At 40.6% G+C, this 19,062-nt stretch overlaps 1 protein-coding gene across 1 annotated transcript; it reads left to right on the forward strand.

The window, feature by feature from the left end:
* The first annotated feature begins 6,766 nt into the window (after window positions 1-6,766).
* avil (advillin) lies at window positions 6,767-16,588 on the forward strand. The gene is made up of 20 exons (XM_033627211.2): window positions 6,767-6,918; window positions 7,139-7,243; window positions 7,462-7,536; window positions 7,720-7,916; window positions 7,995-8,103; window positions 8,184-8,294; window positions 10,207-10,412; window positions 10,506-10,584; window positions 10,793-10,891; window positions 11,055-11,208; window positions 11,314-11,414; window positions 12,437-12,574; window positions 12,734-12,892; window positions 12,976-13,155; window positions 13,686-13,843; window positions 13,935-14,079; window positions 14,202-14,390; window positions 14,468-14,536; window positions 15,047-15,157; window positions 16,249-16,588. Exons 2-20 carry the CDS (start codon window positions 7,184-7,186, stop codon window positions 16,360-16,362), a joined length of 2,454 nt encoding a protein of 817 aa, XP_033483102.1. The 5' UTR covers window positions 6,767-6,918; window positions 7,139-7,183; the 3' UTR covers window positions 16,363-16,588.
* Window positions 16,589-19,062: the final 2,474 nt, after the last annotated feature.

Here is a 19,062-nt window from a genome sequence, read left to right on the forward strand (position 1 = left end):
ATAAGTATTTGATACACAATCATTTAATAAATCTGACTGTAAGTCATAAACGACCCATATCTCACATGCCATTCAAAAGTTTCACAGTGTTGGGACCTTCTCAATCCTTCTGTTGAGCATCTTAGCATCCTTAAGTCACTCAGCAAACACTTTATAGACACTAAACACTAAACAGGGGATGACCTTCAGTCTGAAGTTTGGTTTGAGCAATTATGTAAAACTAAACTGTAATGGACCGTAAAACAAAAACATTGTAATAGTGCTGGAAGAAAAATCTTTTAATAACCAAAATGGTTTGATTCATCAGTGCAGTGTTGTTTGGTCGTGTTCCAGCAGAGCCTGCTGTGTTTTCAGCTGTCTCTGTGTACAGTAATACTGGACTGATGTCTGCAGCATAAAAACAGTAGTTAGTTTGGTGAGCAGTGAATTACTGGGGAAATAGGAAATAGTGTCTGCGGTGTCACTTATAATTATCAGACCACCTTGTTGTACAGAAGTCAGTAGTGACATCACTGCACCTCTTTTTCAACACAGCCTGCTTTACTTTAGTTTTTCCAGTAGCTCTGAAACTCACTCACACAGGCCAGAGTGTGTTCATACTATAATTAATAGCTTTATGCTGTTCCTGTCCTTTTAAGTTTTACAGATTTATGATTTATTCTATTTTGGCAGCTTTGAACTACATGACATAACATCCCATAGAGACCCATCTGTGGTGGAGAGACATGAAGTAAAAAGTTTTTATAGAAGTTTGCTGTAACTAGTGCAGTCCGTCTTTCATTCATGCTCTGTCTTGTGTGATTTTATGTTAATTGTGCCGCATGCTTCTGCAGTGGCAAATCGATTTTGCAAATCAAAACAGTATTATTTTCATTCCGCACAAACTATGATGCAATAGTTTTGCATTTTCAGATTTTCAGCACCACTGCAGTATGTCTGCCTACATGGTCCATTGGCAGTATCACCGCTAACAGAATGGCAGCTTTTATCCTCATTAAATCACAAACTGATGCAATCAAACGAGGAACTATGAAAGACGGCGTCTGCTCTGTACTGCTGCTGAACTCTTAACACTCCAAGTCACAGTCCTCTAGATAATGGAATATGAAAGTCAGCTATAAATGATTCTAGTTTTACAGTTATTACTATTATAGTGATAAAACCGAGGTTACTTATGTGTTTAAAAGAAAAACTGTGTAGCCTTTTGATGGACTGTCCTGGGTGTGTCCTGCTGCGTGGAGCTTCAGCCTCCCACAAACCTGAACAGAAAAATTAGTTTAGAAAATTAATCTATGAATGAGATAAACAAGCAACAGGGTCACAGGATTACATTCATAGTAGGGCTGCAGCTGTATCACCGTCATTAGACACTGACATTTGGTTGAAGTTAGGCTGCTGACCAAAATTCAATATCAAGACATCATCAGCCAATGAAAATTTGACGTAGAATACTGACGACAGACAACACTGATATTTTGTTGGTTTTAGGTTGTGTAGTAAAGTAACCAAAAATGACTACCAAACATCTCGTGCTAACATCATCTTGACATAGAATAATGAAATTTAGTAGTGAGGTATGGAGAACAAAACCCAATGTCTTCAAATTGTCATAATGTTAATATCCACACAATGTGAAATTCTTATATCGTTAGACATTTAAAATTTCGTCAATCCAATTTTCAGCCCAACTAAACTTTAATGTCTGTCTGATGTAAGAGAAGAAAACCGATGGTTATCATACTGTGTACATTTGCTCATCCATGGTAGGCCTATTGAAAACTGCGAATATCACCTGCGCATCCAGTCTCTTTTGGTCTTAAAGTCTTCAACTGCCTGGAGTGTTTGTTCAACCAAACATTACCTCGAGGGTCACGGTAACAGATGATAATAATAACTGCGTAATACTGTATACCATGATATTTTCTCAGTACCATGAAAATCTCACACTATTTCAACGTGCTCCACCCACCCAAACACTGTTGCAGACAAAATAAACCCCCTCATGGCCATGACACTTGTCCATGGCAGTGCCCCCCAGCAGGACAATGCACCATGCCACACCATAAAAACTGCTCAGCCATGACCCGAAGAATGGGACAAAGAGCTCAAGGTGTCAACTTGACCTCCACATTACCCAGATCCCAACTTGATCGAACATTTGAGGGACGTGCTAATACCCCAGAGGTACCCCCGATCCACGGTTGGTGCTCCTTGGACTGGACTCACGTTAAGGCATGGACACAGGACCTGTGGAGGGTGTCCCTTGGTGTCTGGCACCAGGGCGCTACCTTCAGATCATTTGTGTCCTGTGGGTTGTGAGGTGGGGTACCAGCATGTCCCACAGATGTTTGATCAGATTGGGGTCCAAGGAATTTGGAGGCAAGGTTGATGCCTTGAGCTCTTTCTCACGTTTCTTGTACCATTCCTGAGCAGTTTTTGTGGTGTAGTATGGCACATTGTCCTGCTGGGGGGTGTCTGGTCTGCACTGGTGTAGTTGGGTGTAGCGTGTCAGGTGGCGACCACACAAATGTCAGAACCCAAGATTTCCCGAAAGAACTTGGCATTGTCACAAGATGATTAGTGTTGTTCACGTCACCTGTCAGTGGTTTTAATGTTTGGCTGATCAGTGTATATTCAAAGATCATATTTTAAAATAATCCAGACTCTTGGCCATGCCTTAGATAGCTTTATGTGATCCATCTGTGGATTACTCAGATAACCTATAGATACAAATCCAAGGCAGGCTATGTACCCTTTTGACGAGTGCCACTGCTGCGGTGTGTAGAAAAATACATGGGAAAACTTTTACAAAATAAGGATTTGAGATAAGCTTGAGATCATACTGAGCCCAGGAAGATGTGGGTGAATGGTTTAACTAAAAATAAAGCTTAAATATCGCTCACAGCTTTTTAAAATCCAAGGTTTTTTTTTTTTTTTTACTTTTTTACCCAACAATAACTCTATTGTGCTGGGCTGCAGCTCATTTGTAAATTGGCGCTACGGCCATCTCAGCATCCTACACAGGAAATATGGTGCTATTTAATGCTGCTACAACTAAAGGCCTGCTGTATTGGTCATTGTTGGCAATTGGGTCATTGTAATTCATGGTCATGTGAAGCACGTTTCTGACTCTCTGTTATCTCACTTTGTACTGTCATTGCTTAAGGTTTGTTTAAGAATGTGCTTATTTGAATTTGCGTCACTTTTATGATCAGTTGATTTTTCATTTCATTTTAAAAAAGGTCAGCATACAGATATACAAGCTGCTATAACAACCTGGATAAATATAAGTGAAAACAACTTAAGGTGGTTATGTTAGTATGTAACAGCCCAGCATGTGCGAGTGTGTGTAGGTGTTCCTGTGCTGTGTATGAAAATGTTTCTGGGCAGTGACTTTGTGTTAAATGATAACAGAACAAATATTTGTTAGTCATTATTGAAAACTATCTTGTGCTTTTACACGCATGGGATTAATCCTGTCACTGACAGAACAGTAAGAAGAGATTCCTAATGTTTGGCAAATCTCTAATAAAAATGCACAGTTGATGCATTCACCTCATAAATCATGACATAAGGTTCTCCCTACATGATAGCACATTAGAGGTTCTGTCTCTGGTTTTACTCAGCATAAGAACCAAATGTTATGGTATCATCCACCCCTATTAATGTATTTGATGTGTTTGTGTCAGGGAAGGTTGGAGCTGCCTGAACAGGAGCTTCAATGCTGGCGTCAAGTCAGAGTATTTTGCAGCATTGTCAGTCTTGTCAAAACCTGGTTCCCACATTACCCACAATGCAACCTAATGCTGTGCTCCAGTTACCCTGACAGTCAAAGGATGGAGCTGGGAATGACATTGGACCCAATTTCACTGCGTTCCAGTACAACTAGTTGGAAAGCCAAGATGTTGCTAGCAATGCTAGTTCTAGCCAGGTTAGCCATTTCCAGCAATACCAGTAAATAAAAACATTACGCTGTATTTTGCTCCTACACACATTGTAGCAACAAGTCCACAGGTAGAGGTTGGACAGGACTGCGTGTGCGACTGTTTTAATGAGAAATCAGACAGAAGTGCTAATTAACAGTGAATTACTACAGCTTTCACTACTGATTATGTGCGGAGCTGCCATCTTGGATTTTGATGACAGGGTTGGTGAAGTTCCTCTGACACTGAGTTGGAATTCCACCTTTAGACGGCAATCCAGTTGAAATTTCCAATTGGGAACTCCGAAATTCCCACTTCCCAGTGCAAAAGGGAGACACCATGAGATCTGAGTGCATTATAATTGTATAGCTGCTAATGTAGCCTCGAGCCACCCAGCCCCAAGCAGGGATGAGCAGCAGGCTACAGAGGTCCGGTAAGCTGGGTCCATGTCATTGGTTCAACAGCCCATTGGTTTGACATCCCATTAGTCCGACTGTCCACGGTGCTGAACGGCTCGCGGCGGGCGTATGGTGCGCCGCGACCAGCTTGAGGCGGAGCAGGCTCACGGTTTGTTTGTCACTTTTTTTTTTTTTCATTTTAACCAAGACCATGATCTTTTCCTGACCCTAACCAAGTGGTTTTTGTGCCTAAACCTAACCAGACCTTAACCACAGGGCATCATGATTTCGGAACGGACTTCAGAACAATGAGTTTAATATGGTCGGAACAATGGGATGTCGAACCAATGGGCAGTTCCCGGTAAGCTCACTACTTTCTACCTCTACACATGCTTTATTTATTGTTTGTTTTTAAACTTGTAGTCTCCACCTGACAACAGGTAACCATACATCCCAAATGACCCTGACTCAAGTGACATCACTTGAGGTTATTTGAGATTTCATGCAGCTCCCTCTAGAGCCACAAAAGGGTTCATATAAATTTTGTCATACTTGCAGTAGTACTTCCAAAAGATTATCCTTAAAGGTGCAATATTAACCTGGTCACACTTCTCTTAAAATACTGAAACTTGGTCAGTGGCTCTTAGCATCAGACACTGACGCACAGAGGCACTCTGTCAAGGAACTGAGCCAAGGTGAGGTGAACCCAAAAGCGAGACACTCAAGATAATCTGAGAAGCAGTTTATTAAAGCAACCAAGTCCAAAAATCCACAATCCAAAATCCACAGGCAAAAAACAGGCAAGCAAAGTCGGTACACGTAAGACAATAATATCAGGCAAAGTCCAAAATCCACAGTCAGAAAACAGGCAAGCAAGGTCGGTACACATAAGGCAATAATATCTGGCAGAGGTACAAAAGGGCTAGGCTAAAGGCAAACACGGGAAGGCAAAAAAGGTCTTACACGGACGACCTGCTCACAGGAAAGAATGCTGGAAACGCTGGACACAGGGGACACAAGACGATCTGGCAACGGGACACATGAGGAAGAGTGCTTATATACACAGAGGGGTGATTAGACAATGAGACACAGGTGAGGCACATGGGGGAGGGGACCCAGGTGAGGTTTTGGAGGGAATCAGACAAAGACAGGAAGTGAAGTCACCTGAAATGAGACACAACAGTGAGTACCAAAGCGAGACAGGAAGTGAATGAAAATAATGAAACACAAGACAGGGGAATGATAAACACAAACTTGACTAATTACTGGGAGAGGCAGAGCGGCTGAGAGGCCTGACACACTCTTAGCGGTGGTGAGACGCACTGGATAGCAGCATTTTTTGACACTCTAGGCAACTACCACAGTATGGAGAACAGGAAAGTCCACATATGACGGTTGAAAGGGGAGGTGGATGGTCAAACAACTTCTGACTTTCACCAGGAGACCGCTGTTTGTTTCCCATGTGAAACCAAAATTCAATGGAGTTATTTAATAACCATGTTGTGTGCTAGTATGTGCACCATGCTAGGCTCATGGCGTGTGTCACGTGATGTATGTCATGATGTTACTTTACGTTAGTAACAACAGTAGCCTACTTACTTTAAGCCAAGTTTTTTTTTATAAACCTAACCATGAGCTTTAGTTGTCTAAACCTAAGAAAGTAACCCTAAAAGCAAAGGTTGTTTTTTATCTATGTTCTAAGTTACTTTTGAAAAAGCCAGTATACATACAATGAGCATAAATTCACCCACCCAAAACTGACACAGAAGGAGGAGTACGTAACGTGTCATATTTTAACGTGTAGGCCAGCTGACCAAAACGTCGGCATTTGAGTTGGGAGTGAGAATGTGTTGGCAACATACAGCTCTTATGTCTAATGTCACAAGTAAACATAAAGATCGTATCAGCTCTAACTGCTGTATGAGTGCAGAGCGGCACCTTTAAAAACAAATTTACGTGAAAGATTTACGACATCACTCTGGACAGGTCTACACTTTGGTGCTCACCTCTGTCCATAAACAAACCCATCTCACTAAGGTGTGCCAGTGCAGCCAGGCCTGACCTCATCTGCTTTAGTGTGTATACGTATGTGATACTAATATAACACTATTACTATCACTAATGCCAATACGACTAGGCCTACTAATAGTAATAAAAACACATAATTATTATTATCTATATCCTTGTAAGTAACTGTAATATACGATTCTTTTGAAGCTCATTAACACAAAGTTGTTATTTATAGACAGTCTTTCTACCCATAGCAGTGGATACATCCATATATGGAGTGAATGTGGTGGTATGGGGCCAAGCTGGCTGTAAATGAATGAACAAGATGGCGCTGATTAGTGTTACTGTGTGTGTTTGTGCATTTGAATATGAGTCAATCCTTTTTTCCAGCACATTTGCCTACAGGATTGTGTGTCTTCTTCAGTGATTGGGCAGAACACCGTGAGAGGTCCAGAAACATGCAAACACAGGCAAATGTTTTAGAGGCAGCGAGGGGAAGAGGATTGAGGGCCTCTTGTTATCACATAGAAATCAGCTGTTTGCACATCATACAAGGCTGCAGGGAAGTCTACAAACAAGAATACAAGGTATGTTCTGATGGATAATACATTGATTAGGAGATTTTATCATGTTGGCTCGCTGTAGGTTTGCTACAAATCTTATTTTGTGTGGTTAAAGAAGTGAAAAGAGACTAAAGAGGAAAGGTTTTTTTTAAAATAATGTTTGTGTTGTTGTAGGTCTGTACTGAAGGAGACTGTATTTAATGTACCAAAAAAAGAAACAGTGATCATTTTGATTTCCCTCCAGAAAGAGAATACAAAGTGCTACTGAAACTGTGAGCATCGGAGCAACATGGAGTACACATTCAGAGCAGTATCTCACAGCCCTGGGATTATAATCTGGAGAATTGAGGTAATTTGATTTTACAGTAGCTGCTGCAATAGTGACTGTGGACTGGGGTTATTCAAAATCAGTTGTACAGTTTGGAAAGAGAAAAAAAGGTCTGGGACTCGCAAATGACTAAAACAGCAGTTATGATGTGGGGGGAAAAAACTGAGATCGAGGAATACTGGTTTTTACATCTGAAATGTAGACCTTTTTTTGGACGCCTTGTTCTCTCTGTGCAACAGAAAATGGAGCTGGTCCAAATCCCTGAGAAATCTTATGGAAACTTTTATGAGGGCGACTGCTACGTACTTCTGTCTGTAAGTCTGGGAAGGTGACTAATAGTGGTTTTGGGTGCCATGGCTGCTTGTTTGTTTGTTTGGATCTGTTGTGTTTGAAGACAGTAAAAAGAAGTGGTGACAAAAATTGCTTTTGTCTTTTAGTAAATCAGATAACATCCTGAACCATGCACACTGTTTCTTCACTCCTGTATTTCTCCACAGACTCAGAAGGTGAGCAGCTCTCTGTGTTATGATATCCACTACTGGATCGGCTCACAGTCCACTCAGGACGAACAAGGTGCAGCTGCTGTTTACACCATACAGCTCGATGAATTTTTGGGTTCCACTCCGGTCCAGCACCGAGAGGTTCAGAACCATGAGTCTGATGCCTTCAGGGGCTACTTCAAACAAGGCATAATGTGAGTGAAATTATCATGGCCATCATTTTATAAACAGTTAAAAAAAAACCTTGAAAATCATCATCCTGTCTTGTGTAGCTATAAGAAAGGTGGAGTTGCATCAGGAATGAGGCACACTGAAACCAACACCTATGACGTTAAGAGGCTGCTTCATGTCAAAGGGAAGAAGAGAGTGATTGCAACCGAGGTGGGCCACGCTTCACAGTGGTTATGTAACATTATGGCACAGAGGATGTCATTTTGAAGGAGTGCTCTAATTTGTTTCAGGTGGAGATGAGCTGGAAGAGCTTCAACCTTGGAGATGTGTTTTTGTTGGACATTGGCAAGACTATTGTTCAGTGGAATGGACCAAAGTGCAACAAACAGGAAAAGCTTAAAGTAAGATTTTTGTGGTCATTTGGTTGCCTGTGTTTATGACTGGGTGCAGAATTCATATGGAAATGCACAAAAATATTGAATAGAAAACTAGATGCATTTACTCCACATTATTTCACTCTTCACTTCTTTTTCAACAATACAAGATATGTCGTATAGGATACAGTAAATCAGCTTACCAGCGAATACATTTGCAACTGTTTTTGCCGGTGCATAATAATAACATAACAGTAACTTTACCTGGCTTACAATTTACATTTTCTAACAAAGATGTTTTATGATCATGTGAAAGTCATGTGAGCAGCTTTTGAGGTGCAGACCCTGAAACAAGACTGACAGACTGCTCTAACTCCTGCCCTCACCCCGTCTAAATATCATCATTACACCTCTATGGAAAGCTGTGGGAGGGTGCAGTCGGAGCTCATTTCCTTCTTCCTGCAAAGAGGCTGGAGGCTCTGAATGATTCACAACCCCACTGCGCACAGTCTAAAGCTATGTAACAGCAGTACAGTGAGGGAGGAAACTTTCAGGTTATTGATCTTTATATTCTAGTATTACCATCATTTTGGCTCCCCCACATAATACTTCATTCAGATATATTTAGCCATTATTCAGGTTATGTGCTCATTTATGTTGCATGTCCTGTCTTTATAATGAGATTTCTGACAAACCAACTTTGGAACTCCATATAGATAAAACTAGTATTGGATATAACTTACAAACTTCTACTTAACTGGGAAGTGAGAAACTAAAAAAATGGTTAAAGTGGTAGCTAGGCTAAGATATTCTGACTTTAAAGAGGACCTAGTATGCTCATTTTTAGGATCATACTTGTATTTTGGGTTTCTGTTAGAACATATTTACATGCTTTAATGTTCAAAAAACACTTTCATTTTCCTCATACTGTCTGTGCTGGAACACCTGTATTCATCCTCTGTCTGAGATGCTCAGTTTTAATGGCTGTCTCTTTAAGCGCCTCTCCTACAAAAAGGCCCAGTCACCTCTGATTGGTCAGCGTTTCCAGATCCTTATTTTGGAATTCCTGCACCTTCATTGCAGCCAGGGGAATGACTGTAACAGAGATTAGTGGCATTTTCTACCATGTAAAATCATCAAAAAAAAGCTTCTAAACACAACCAGACATGTTCCAGCAGGAATATAATCCAAAATCAGAGAGAAATGAACACCATCAGTGACCAGGATTACATGTTGTATTGGAAGCCATCACTTGCAGTAGTCGTGCATGGAGCAGACAACCACATTAAGGAATTTGTCTTGAGCTGACGCCTTGTAGCCAAAGCAGAACAGAACGGTCTGAAGCCTGAGGTCTCTGCTCATTATCTGAAACTTTGGTCACATTTAATTTGAACATGCATTATCATGATACATGACAGAAAATAAGGAAAATATGTCCCCTTTAAGTCTCTTGTATGGCTCCAAAACCACTGGATCTTTATGTCATAATTTTAAGGTCTGGAACCCAAACTGAGATAACCAGGATGACATCATCAGTTTTTTTCCAGGCTTACGAAATCTCCCTCCCTCCACAGAAGATATTATACAGCTGTTTTCACAGTCTGAGTAGGGTAGTAATTATGACTAGTATACTGATCCTCATCTATAAAATCGGTTTAGTTCATCTTTAATATCTGCTTCTTTGCTTTGCTGTGACTAGATGCCTGTGTGCTGATCAAAACAGTTTTACTGAATGAGTTAAAAACAGCACATATATCTTTGCCGAATGAGCTAATGAAAAATGATTAGGGTACACTTTACAGCAATGATGTTTTCACCACATTATGACACCTCACTTTAATATCTTGTGGTGAATTTAGTGGGCATGCTCAGTTTTTTAGTTTGAAGTCTGAGATTTCTTGATTGTGTAGTTTTTCTGTGTCACACTTCTGCTCCTCAGGGCATGTTGTTGGCCAAAGACATCCGAGACAGAGAGAGAGGAGGTCGGGCAGAGATCCGAGTGATCGAGGGTGATGCAGAGGGCAACTCTCCTCAGAGCATGGAGATCCTGAGCAGTGTTCTTGGAGAAAGAAGCTTTGCGCTGAAGGATGGATCTCCAGATGAAACTGCTGACCAGGAACAGAAGGCGAAGCTCACACTTTACCAGTGAGCTGCTCCCCAGCCGTGACATTTTCATGTAGCTTATGTCCAGTTAAAGTGTAGCTTGTTTTTTCTTATTTGTTTGTGCGTTTATTTCAGTGTGTCAGACGCTGATGGTCAGATGAAGGTCACAGAAGTCGCTACCAGACCATTGGTTCAGGATCTCCTGAGCCATGAAGTGAGTTGGTGCAATAAAGACTAAATAAAGATGCATATGTGATTATGGCCAGTGGCACCTATAAAATGTAGCTGTTCGTCTAGTGTGACATTTCCCTGAACAACTTAAAGTTTTAAACTCTTGACACTGCTGTTTAGACTCAAATGACTTGAACAAATAGTTTATTTACTGATTTCATCTTGTAAATTTAATGTAATTATGTGTTTAGGACTGCTACTTCCTGGATCAGGGAGGGATGAAAATCTTTGTATGGAAGGGGAAGAAAGCAAACAGAGCTGAGAGACAGGCTGCTATGGCCAGAGCTTTGGTGAGTGACCCTACATCAGGCCTTCATGTGTAATCTCAGCTTGTGTTCGATTGCTCTTGCATGCATACAACTAGATAAAACTAATGCGGTCCAATACAGCAGTCCTGCAGTACATTCCACCTGAGTGTATTTGCCATAGATTTTTTCTGATTGGCTGTTATAGGAGTTCATCAAAGCAAAAAACTACCCAATCACTACAAATGTGGAGACGGTGAATGACGGGGCAGAGTCAGCTCTCTTCAAGCAGCTGTTCCAGAGGTGGACTGTAAAGAACCAGACTCAAGGTCTGGGCAAAGTGCATACAAGAGGGAAAGTTGGTACGTGTGTTTTTAAATTCACAAAAACACAACAAGAACAGACTATTGCTTCTGATAAACAAAGAAAGAAATGAACTGGTTTTGTTTTGTGACCATATGTTTCAGCTCATGTCACACAGGAAAAGTTTGATGCCTCTCTGATGCACATGATGCCAGAGGTTGCTGCACAGGAGCGAATGGTGGACAATGGCTCAGGTCAAGTGGAGGTATCAGTGGCAATTTAATCTGAATGTACTTCGAGAAGGATCAGTCTGTTATCCACTGTGTTAACTTTTTGAAAAACTAATGAGTAAATCGGTGCCATGAGGCAGTTAGGACAGGCCCCTGTGCATGCTAGTTACTAGTTATGAAACACATTTTGTGTCCAAACTATCTATCGTATATCCATTGTCTCGTCACACAATCAGATAGAGATAGAATCGCTTACTGTTCTGTGCACACCACATTGCTGGAGGGCCCACTCTCTCCATGGGCATGCTAACACTATTATGTTAGCATTATACTATTAACATTCAGCTCAAAGTGCAGCTAAGCATAGGAGCAGGTGACAAACAAAGCTGCATTATAAAATGCTCCTCTTACGTTTTTACTCACACCTCACTCTCATACACTTTTAATTAATTCCTCCACACTCTCACACCCATCATTAATACCCCCCCTGGACTCCCACTCTTTCATAGAGTAGGCCCACATTTCAACTAGGAATGTACAAATAGAGGAGTCTTCAAGAATAATAGAATGACTCAATAAAATAATAAATGTATGATTAATTACAACTTCATTTGGTAATATGTACCACTCAAGGTGCCTTCTTCACAGCAGACATTTTGACTTGTAGCAGGAAAAACAGCAGGTATTACTAATAACATTAATGATGGCTCTGCACTAATCAATTGTGCCATTAGCTAGTAGGCCGTGAGAGTGATAGTGAGCCAGCATGCACGATACCAAGACCCTGAAACTGAAGCTAAATAGACTACAGCCATGATTGATTTCATTATTTAGGCCACACTTGTACTTTTCCTACTGTGACATGCCAAAGTGTCTCCTGAGAAAAAGGTGAGTAGGGTCCCACAGTTCTGGGTTAATCTGAACAAACAGTTCTGTAGTTGGTATTTCTTACCAACATTTTTCTTTTATATGTGTAATGAGCATTTTAACCCTTGAAGGGGAACTTTACCTGCAAATTTCAGCACTTCTAGTAAATGTGCCTTTGCAATATGTTCAGGTGTGGAGAATTGAGAATCTGGAGCTTGTCCCTGTGGACCCTCAATGGTACGGATACTTCTATGGAGGAGACTGCTACCTGATCCTCTACACTTATCTAGTCAACAACAAGAAGTGTTACCTGCTCTATATATGGCAGGTGAGGATTTAATTCAACACCCAGTATCTTACATAATAATAATGGTAATTCACAATCAGTTGCTTACAGGAAAGTCTATCCCTCACTGTCCCTGCTTTGGAATTTCCTGATTTTCACTGCATTATATGATAGAAAATACTTTACCACTTATTGTTTCAGGGCCGTCACGCCACACAAGATGAAGTGGCAGCCTCAGCATTTCAGGCTGTGGACTTGGATCAGAAGTACGGGGGAGAGCCAGTTCAAGTGAGAATAACAATGGGCAAAGAACCAAGACACTTTATGGCCATGTTCAAGGGTAAAATGGTCATCTTTGAGGTACGACTGCATTTATAATCATACATTTGGAAACACTGTGGTGTATACAGTTTTTATAACAGTGTAGATTTTTTTTCTGTTAGGGAGGCACATCTAGAAAAGAGTTTGCTGATCCAGAGCCACCCATAAGGTTGTTCCAGGTCCACGGTTCTGACCCGTCCAACACAAAAGCCATTGAGGTTCCAGCGCTGGCCACCTCTCTAAACTCCAATGATGTGTTTCTACTAAAGTGCCAATCGGGAGTCTATCTGTGGTGTGGAAAGGTAAACAAAGGTGGTGTTAAAATAAGATGGCGAAAATGATGGTGGCTGGTGACAATACAACACAGTATGATACCTTTGTAGTGTCTGTTGTGATACTAATGGGTAAAATACATAGAAATCCACATCCAGAAACATTTGTGTACTTTTGTGTCCGTCACTATTTTCATGTTTTGGACTATGGCCTGTAGCACCAATGAAGTAAAATCGTGAGAGTGTAATGATACTTTAGACAACAGTGTGCTTCCAGTGTTGTGGCAACAGTTTGGGAGGGCCCTTGTGCACAAAGCCAGAGCTGGAACTGGACGCAGACTACGAGCCGGGCCTTATCGGCCAACATCAAGGCCTCACCTCACTAACTTGTGCCTGAAGCAAATCCCTGCAGCGAGAGACTGTTGGAAAGTCTCTCTGGAATAATGGATACTCTTAAAGCAGCATGTTAATACTCATACGTTCTACAATCACATGTGGGATGTAATGTTTGTGTGTCCACATACCTTACTGTAACAGAGTAACTGACTTTTCATTACCAGGGATCAAGTGGAGACGAGAGAGCCATGGCAAAGGAGGTGAGCTCTGTGATTAGCCAGCAATCACAGCAAGGCAATGAAGAGCTTGTGGCCGAGGGTCAGGAGCCCATTGAGTTCTGGGAGCTGCTCGGAGGGAAAGCTCCCTATGCTAGTGACAAGAGGTGATGATGACACATTTACAATACTGTTATTTGCAAATGGGCTTCAAATGGGTTTTTCACTATTTTGCATCTAACATGTTGTTGATAACAGATTACAGCAAACGGTTTCAGACCACCAGCCGCGCCTGTTTGAATGCTCCAATAAGACAGGCCGTTTCATTGTGACCGAGGTGACTCAGTTCACGCAGGACGATCTCAATGAGGATGATGTCATGCTGCTGGACACATGGGACCAGGTATGAAGCGACACTATACATTTAAGAGCTGCAGGTGATTACATCATCAACATACCTAAATTTTTGTGTAGCCTTTTCTGTCCCACGCTACCTTAAATGTTCATTTTTATCGTTGGTCTCAGGTGTTTCTCTGGATAGGTAAAGAGGCCAATGAGGTAGAGCGTAAAGAAGCACTGGTCACCAGCCAAGAGTACCTGCGCACCCATCCAGGTGCCAGAGATCCAGACACCCTCATCATCTTGATCAAGCAAGGATTTGAGCCACCGATCTTCACTGGGTGGTTCACAGCATGGGACCCTTCCAAATGGAGTGTGAGTGGTTTTGAAGTGAAATGTAGATCAACATGTACACTGATGATTTTTTTAAAATAAATATTTCTTTCTTTTAGGGAGGAAAGAGTTACGAGGAGTTGAAGAAGGAGCTGGGAGATGAACTGTCACTTGTTCATGTTACAGTTGTATGTAACATCTTATTTATTTTTTTAAGCTTTTTTGCAACATAAATCATTATTTGTCTGATACAGTGGTCACCAAGATGTTTCCATTCTTCTTCATGCACATTGCATTGAAGTTTCGGTGTTAGTGCTTCAGGTAAAGAGGTTTTGTCATGATTAAATTCCAGTCAGATATAGAAGAACATTTGGGAATAATTACTTTAGAGCTGCAAACATCCAGTCTTACCTAAAGCATTACCAGGATAACAAATCTTAAGAGGAATGCTAAGAACATTACAGTTACATGGAAGAACTGAAGATGGATTTTCAACACTGTTGTTTTTGTTTAGCCGATCTTGAATACAAAAGAGTATGACAAAGAGTCAGGGATTGTATCAAAGAACTCTATCCCTCTACCATTGTCTCACCAAAAATGTGTTTTAAGAGCCGGTTTAATGTCGCAACAGGAAGTGATACATTAATGAAGATACAAAGATCAATACTCTGAATCTAAACCATGATGTGACTTTCTAGGAGCAGAACTGTGTTGAACCTCAGAAAAACTTTCAGTCCTTCCCACCTGACGACTTGGTGAACAAGCTCGCCAGCGAACTGCCTGAAGGTGTTGACCCAACCCAGAAAGAGGTGAATGTGTGTGTGTGTGTGTGTGTGTGAGAGGGGAGCAGGTGCTTAACATGGTGTGATGAAGTTAAAGTTCAGCCACCATGTTCATGCACTCTGCCCCTGGGACAGTTCTGTCATATCTTCTGCATAATCTAACCGGTCATGGCAGAAATAAAACCTCAATTGACAATCAGCCAAAAAAGTACAAGTCTGTGATCCCGAAAGCCACATTAAATTATCCAAAGTGGAAATTATGAACTTGGTAATGCTTTATTTTAAGGATAATCAGTAAGGCAAACCAGGCACTCCAAAATATAAGATAAAATATGTCACTGAGGAAGAAAATAATAAAAAGCCTTTATTGTTGTGGCTATATCATTTAAAAAAGCCAACATGTTTTGACCAATAGGTGTTCATCAGGGCATTTATAAACGGACAACAGGGATGTTGCCTAACCTATATTGTAGCAACTGCCAATGGGAGGCAATCACATGACTCACATGATCCCATGACAGGTAAAACAAATTGAAAATAATGCCTGAATAGCGCCTGATTTGCCTTCTTGTTTATCCTCTTTTGTTCCCTATTTTCTAAGAGCACCCAATACATTTTTGAACTATGTTTGAGTATACAGAGCAACCAGTAATTTCTTTTTCCTTGCTTATTTTTATGGCTTTATAGGGGGAAAATAGGGATTTCCTTATAAAGAAAGGCTCAGTTTATATCCAAAGATTAGTTAATTATTCCTTTATTGTATCTCCATGTTGAACTGTAAGCTGTCTGTAGACAAATGTCACATTTTTATGAGCTGCCCCTATTTTAAAATGAGTATGAAATTACATAGCTTTTTTCTTTTTAAGGTAATTCCAAAGAAATAACTAGGAAACTGCTGACACATAAAACCTTTTCCATTAATAGTATCATTGCCATGTCTGATTCAGTTATTATTTTTCAGGAGCTACTTATAGTCAGCAGTTAGTCTCTGAATTGTTCCCCCCTCAATCATTGTTCATCCACTCAGCATTTTGTGCACCTTGTTGTAAAATGTAACCACGATGCTTTGCTGCTATTGTGATACATTCACCAACTACAGTTTGGGAACTGTTTTTCAGAAACACCTGTCTGACTCTGACTTCTACGACGTATTTGGCATCACCAAAGACGACTTTGCCAGCATGCCGCAGTGGAAACAACTAAACCTGAAGAAAGAAAAGGGGATGTTTTGATCAGATTGTTTTCTGTACTTGATATAAACTTCCCTCTTTAGCTTAACCTGTTTTTGGAGTAAATGTTAATAATGTGTCTTTTTAGGTCTGATTTTTATTGTAATTCATACATTTGTTCCAAATCACTGTATGTCTTGAATACTTGATTCTTTTATAAATTGTGTGGATGTTGTTCAATCAACACTGTATAATTAATTGTTTGTGATAATATTATTTGAACTCTAAGAATGAAAAAAAAATATAAAGTATATTGCTTAATCTGCTGTGTTTGTTTTGTGGCACAACTTACATCTAATGAAATGGCATATTTTAGCTAAAACAAGATGTCACATTCATTACTGATTTACCGACTATAATTGGACATGATCTATTTATTATGGATTCAAATTCCAGCTTGATGCTTTTTACTGCTGGATCTCAATGAAGCTTCTGACACTATTTATTGATCACCATATACTTATTGACTGACTGGAAAACAAATGTGGCATTTCTGGTCTGGCTCTTGAGTGGCAACAATCTTATCTATCTGAAAGAACACAGTATATTATCTTTACTAATACAACATCAGTATTTTGTGATGTGAATTATGGAGTACCTCAGGACTCCATTCTTGGTCCTCTGCTCTTCTCTCTGTAGGCCAATATAAACACAGTCATGGAATTAATTTACACTGTTGCACTGATGAAACTCAACTGTATTCGCCTGCAAAGGCAGATGATCATTCCCAAACTTGGAGGCCTGCTTGCCTGCTGTGACAAACTGGATGTTAAGTAATTTCTTGCCCCTAAATTTAGATCAAACTGAAAAACACTGGTCCTTCTCAACACAGACGCCAGTTTTATCAAGTAACAGAAACTCTAGACAACTGTGTCATATCCCAAAGTTTGACACCCAAGAATCTTGTTGTTACATTTGATTCAAACCTTGTTTTGACCAGCACATTAAAGATATCAAGATTGCCTCACTTCACCCACGCAACATGGCTAAAATCAGGTCATTTTATCCATGGCTGATACAGAGATCTTAATTTCCACCTTTGTACCATTAAGACTGGATTACTGTAACATTTTGTTGTCAGGCCTGCCAGGCCTTCCAGTACTAGAAGTCTCCAAATGGTGCAGAGCACTGCAGCAAGAATTTAAAATAAAACTAGAGTATCTGACCATAATATACCAGTTTTAGCTTTTCTTGATTTGCTCCTTAACCATGTGAGATTGGACTCTCTGCTGTTAGTGTGCAGGGCACCTGTGTGTCCCCAGACTTTAAAAAGAAGTCAGTGGAATTCCCCTTGAGTAACCTCCCTATGGACATCAGACAATCTGACTCTGTTAAAACCTTTAAATCCAAACTCAAAACTTTTTTGCCTGAACTTTAAATTAATTGCTTTCTCTGCCATCACATGATGATGGGTTGGTCTCAGTCTCAATGTATAATTTAAGCCTAGTTGTCCTGCCGACAAGCCACTGCTTCTCAACAACCCTTTGTTGGTTGTGTCCCACAAACACTGCTGTGTGCCTCTCTGTCTCTTTCTCTGTCTCTGTCTTTCTCTCTCCCTCCCTACCTCTCTGTTTTATTATAACTCAGGCTTCTCTGTGCTGGACCATGGGCCCTCCTGGGACCTCTTTTTCTCTCCAGGCTGTTGGTGCCTCATTCCAGATGTCTGGATCTACTTTAGTCTCTCGCTGTGCTTGTTCATTCTCCTGTCTATGAGAATAATGTGCTTCAGTTTTGCTTCTTGTGTGTTTCTGTAGCCTGTCCTCTTTTATCCCAACCAGCAGAAAAAAAATGTTGGCACTGTACGTTTCTCTAAGCCACAGATACATTTGCACACTATTATATAGTGCATACGTTGAAACTTGAAGTTTCAACAGTGCTGTGGTTAACATGTGGTTAGGTTTAGGCACAAAAACCACTTGGTAAGGAAATTATCATAGTTCTGTTGTCACAATCATGGCTGGAGAACCAGCTGATGTCTCTGTAAAAAACAATCAATCAATCAATCAATCAATCAATCAATTTTATTTATAAAGCCCAATATCACAAATCACAATTTGCCTCACAGGGCTTTACAGCATACAACATCCCTCTGTCCTTATGACCCTCACAGCGGATAAGGAAAACTCCCCCAAAAAAACCCTTTAACGGGGAAAAAAAAAAAACGGTAGAAACCTCAACCGTTTTTTTAGTTTGATGGTCCTCAACAGTAATCTGCAGCTTTCCAGCTGTAGCGCCATCCACCATTCCCTCCACCTTCCAATGACAAAGTCAGCTCATATACTACCTTACTTTAGAAACGCTGATATTATACATACAGTACAGGCCAAAAGTTTGGACACACCTTCTCATTCAATGCGTTTTCTTTATTTTCATGACTATTTACATTGTAGATTCTCACTGAAGGCATCAAAACTATGAATGAACACATGTGGAGTTATGTACTTAACAAAAAAAGGTGAAATAACTGAAAACATGTTTTATATTCTAGTTTCTTCAAAATAGCCACCCTTTGCTCTGATTACTGCTTTGCACACTCTTGGCATTCTCTCCATGAGCTTCAAGAGGTAGTCACCTGAAATGGTTTTCCAACAGTCTTGAAGGAGTTCCCAGAGGTGTTTAGCACTTGTTGGCCCCTTTGCCTTCACTCTGCGGTCCAGCTCACCCCAAACCATCTCGATTGGGTTCAGGTCCGGTGACTGTGGA

This window comes from Epinephelus lanceolatus, chromosome 1 (assembly GCF_041903045.1).
Source record: "Epinephelus lanceolatus isolate andai-2023 chromosome 1, ASM4190304v1, whole genome shotgun sequence".
Lineage (NCBI taxonomy): Eukaryota > Metazoa > Chordata > Actinopteri > Perciformes > Serranidae > Epinephelus > Epinephelus lanceolatus.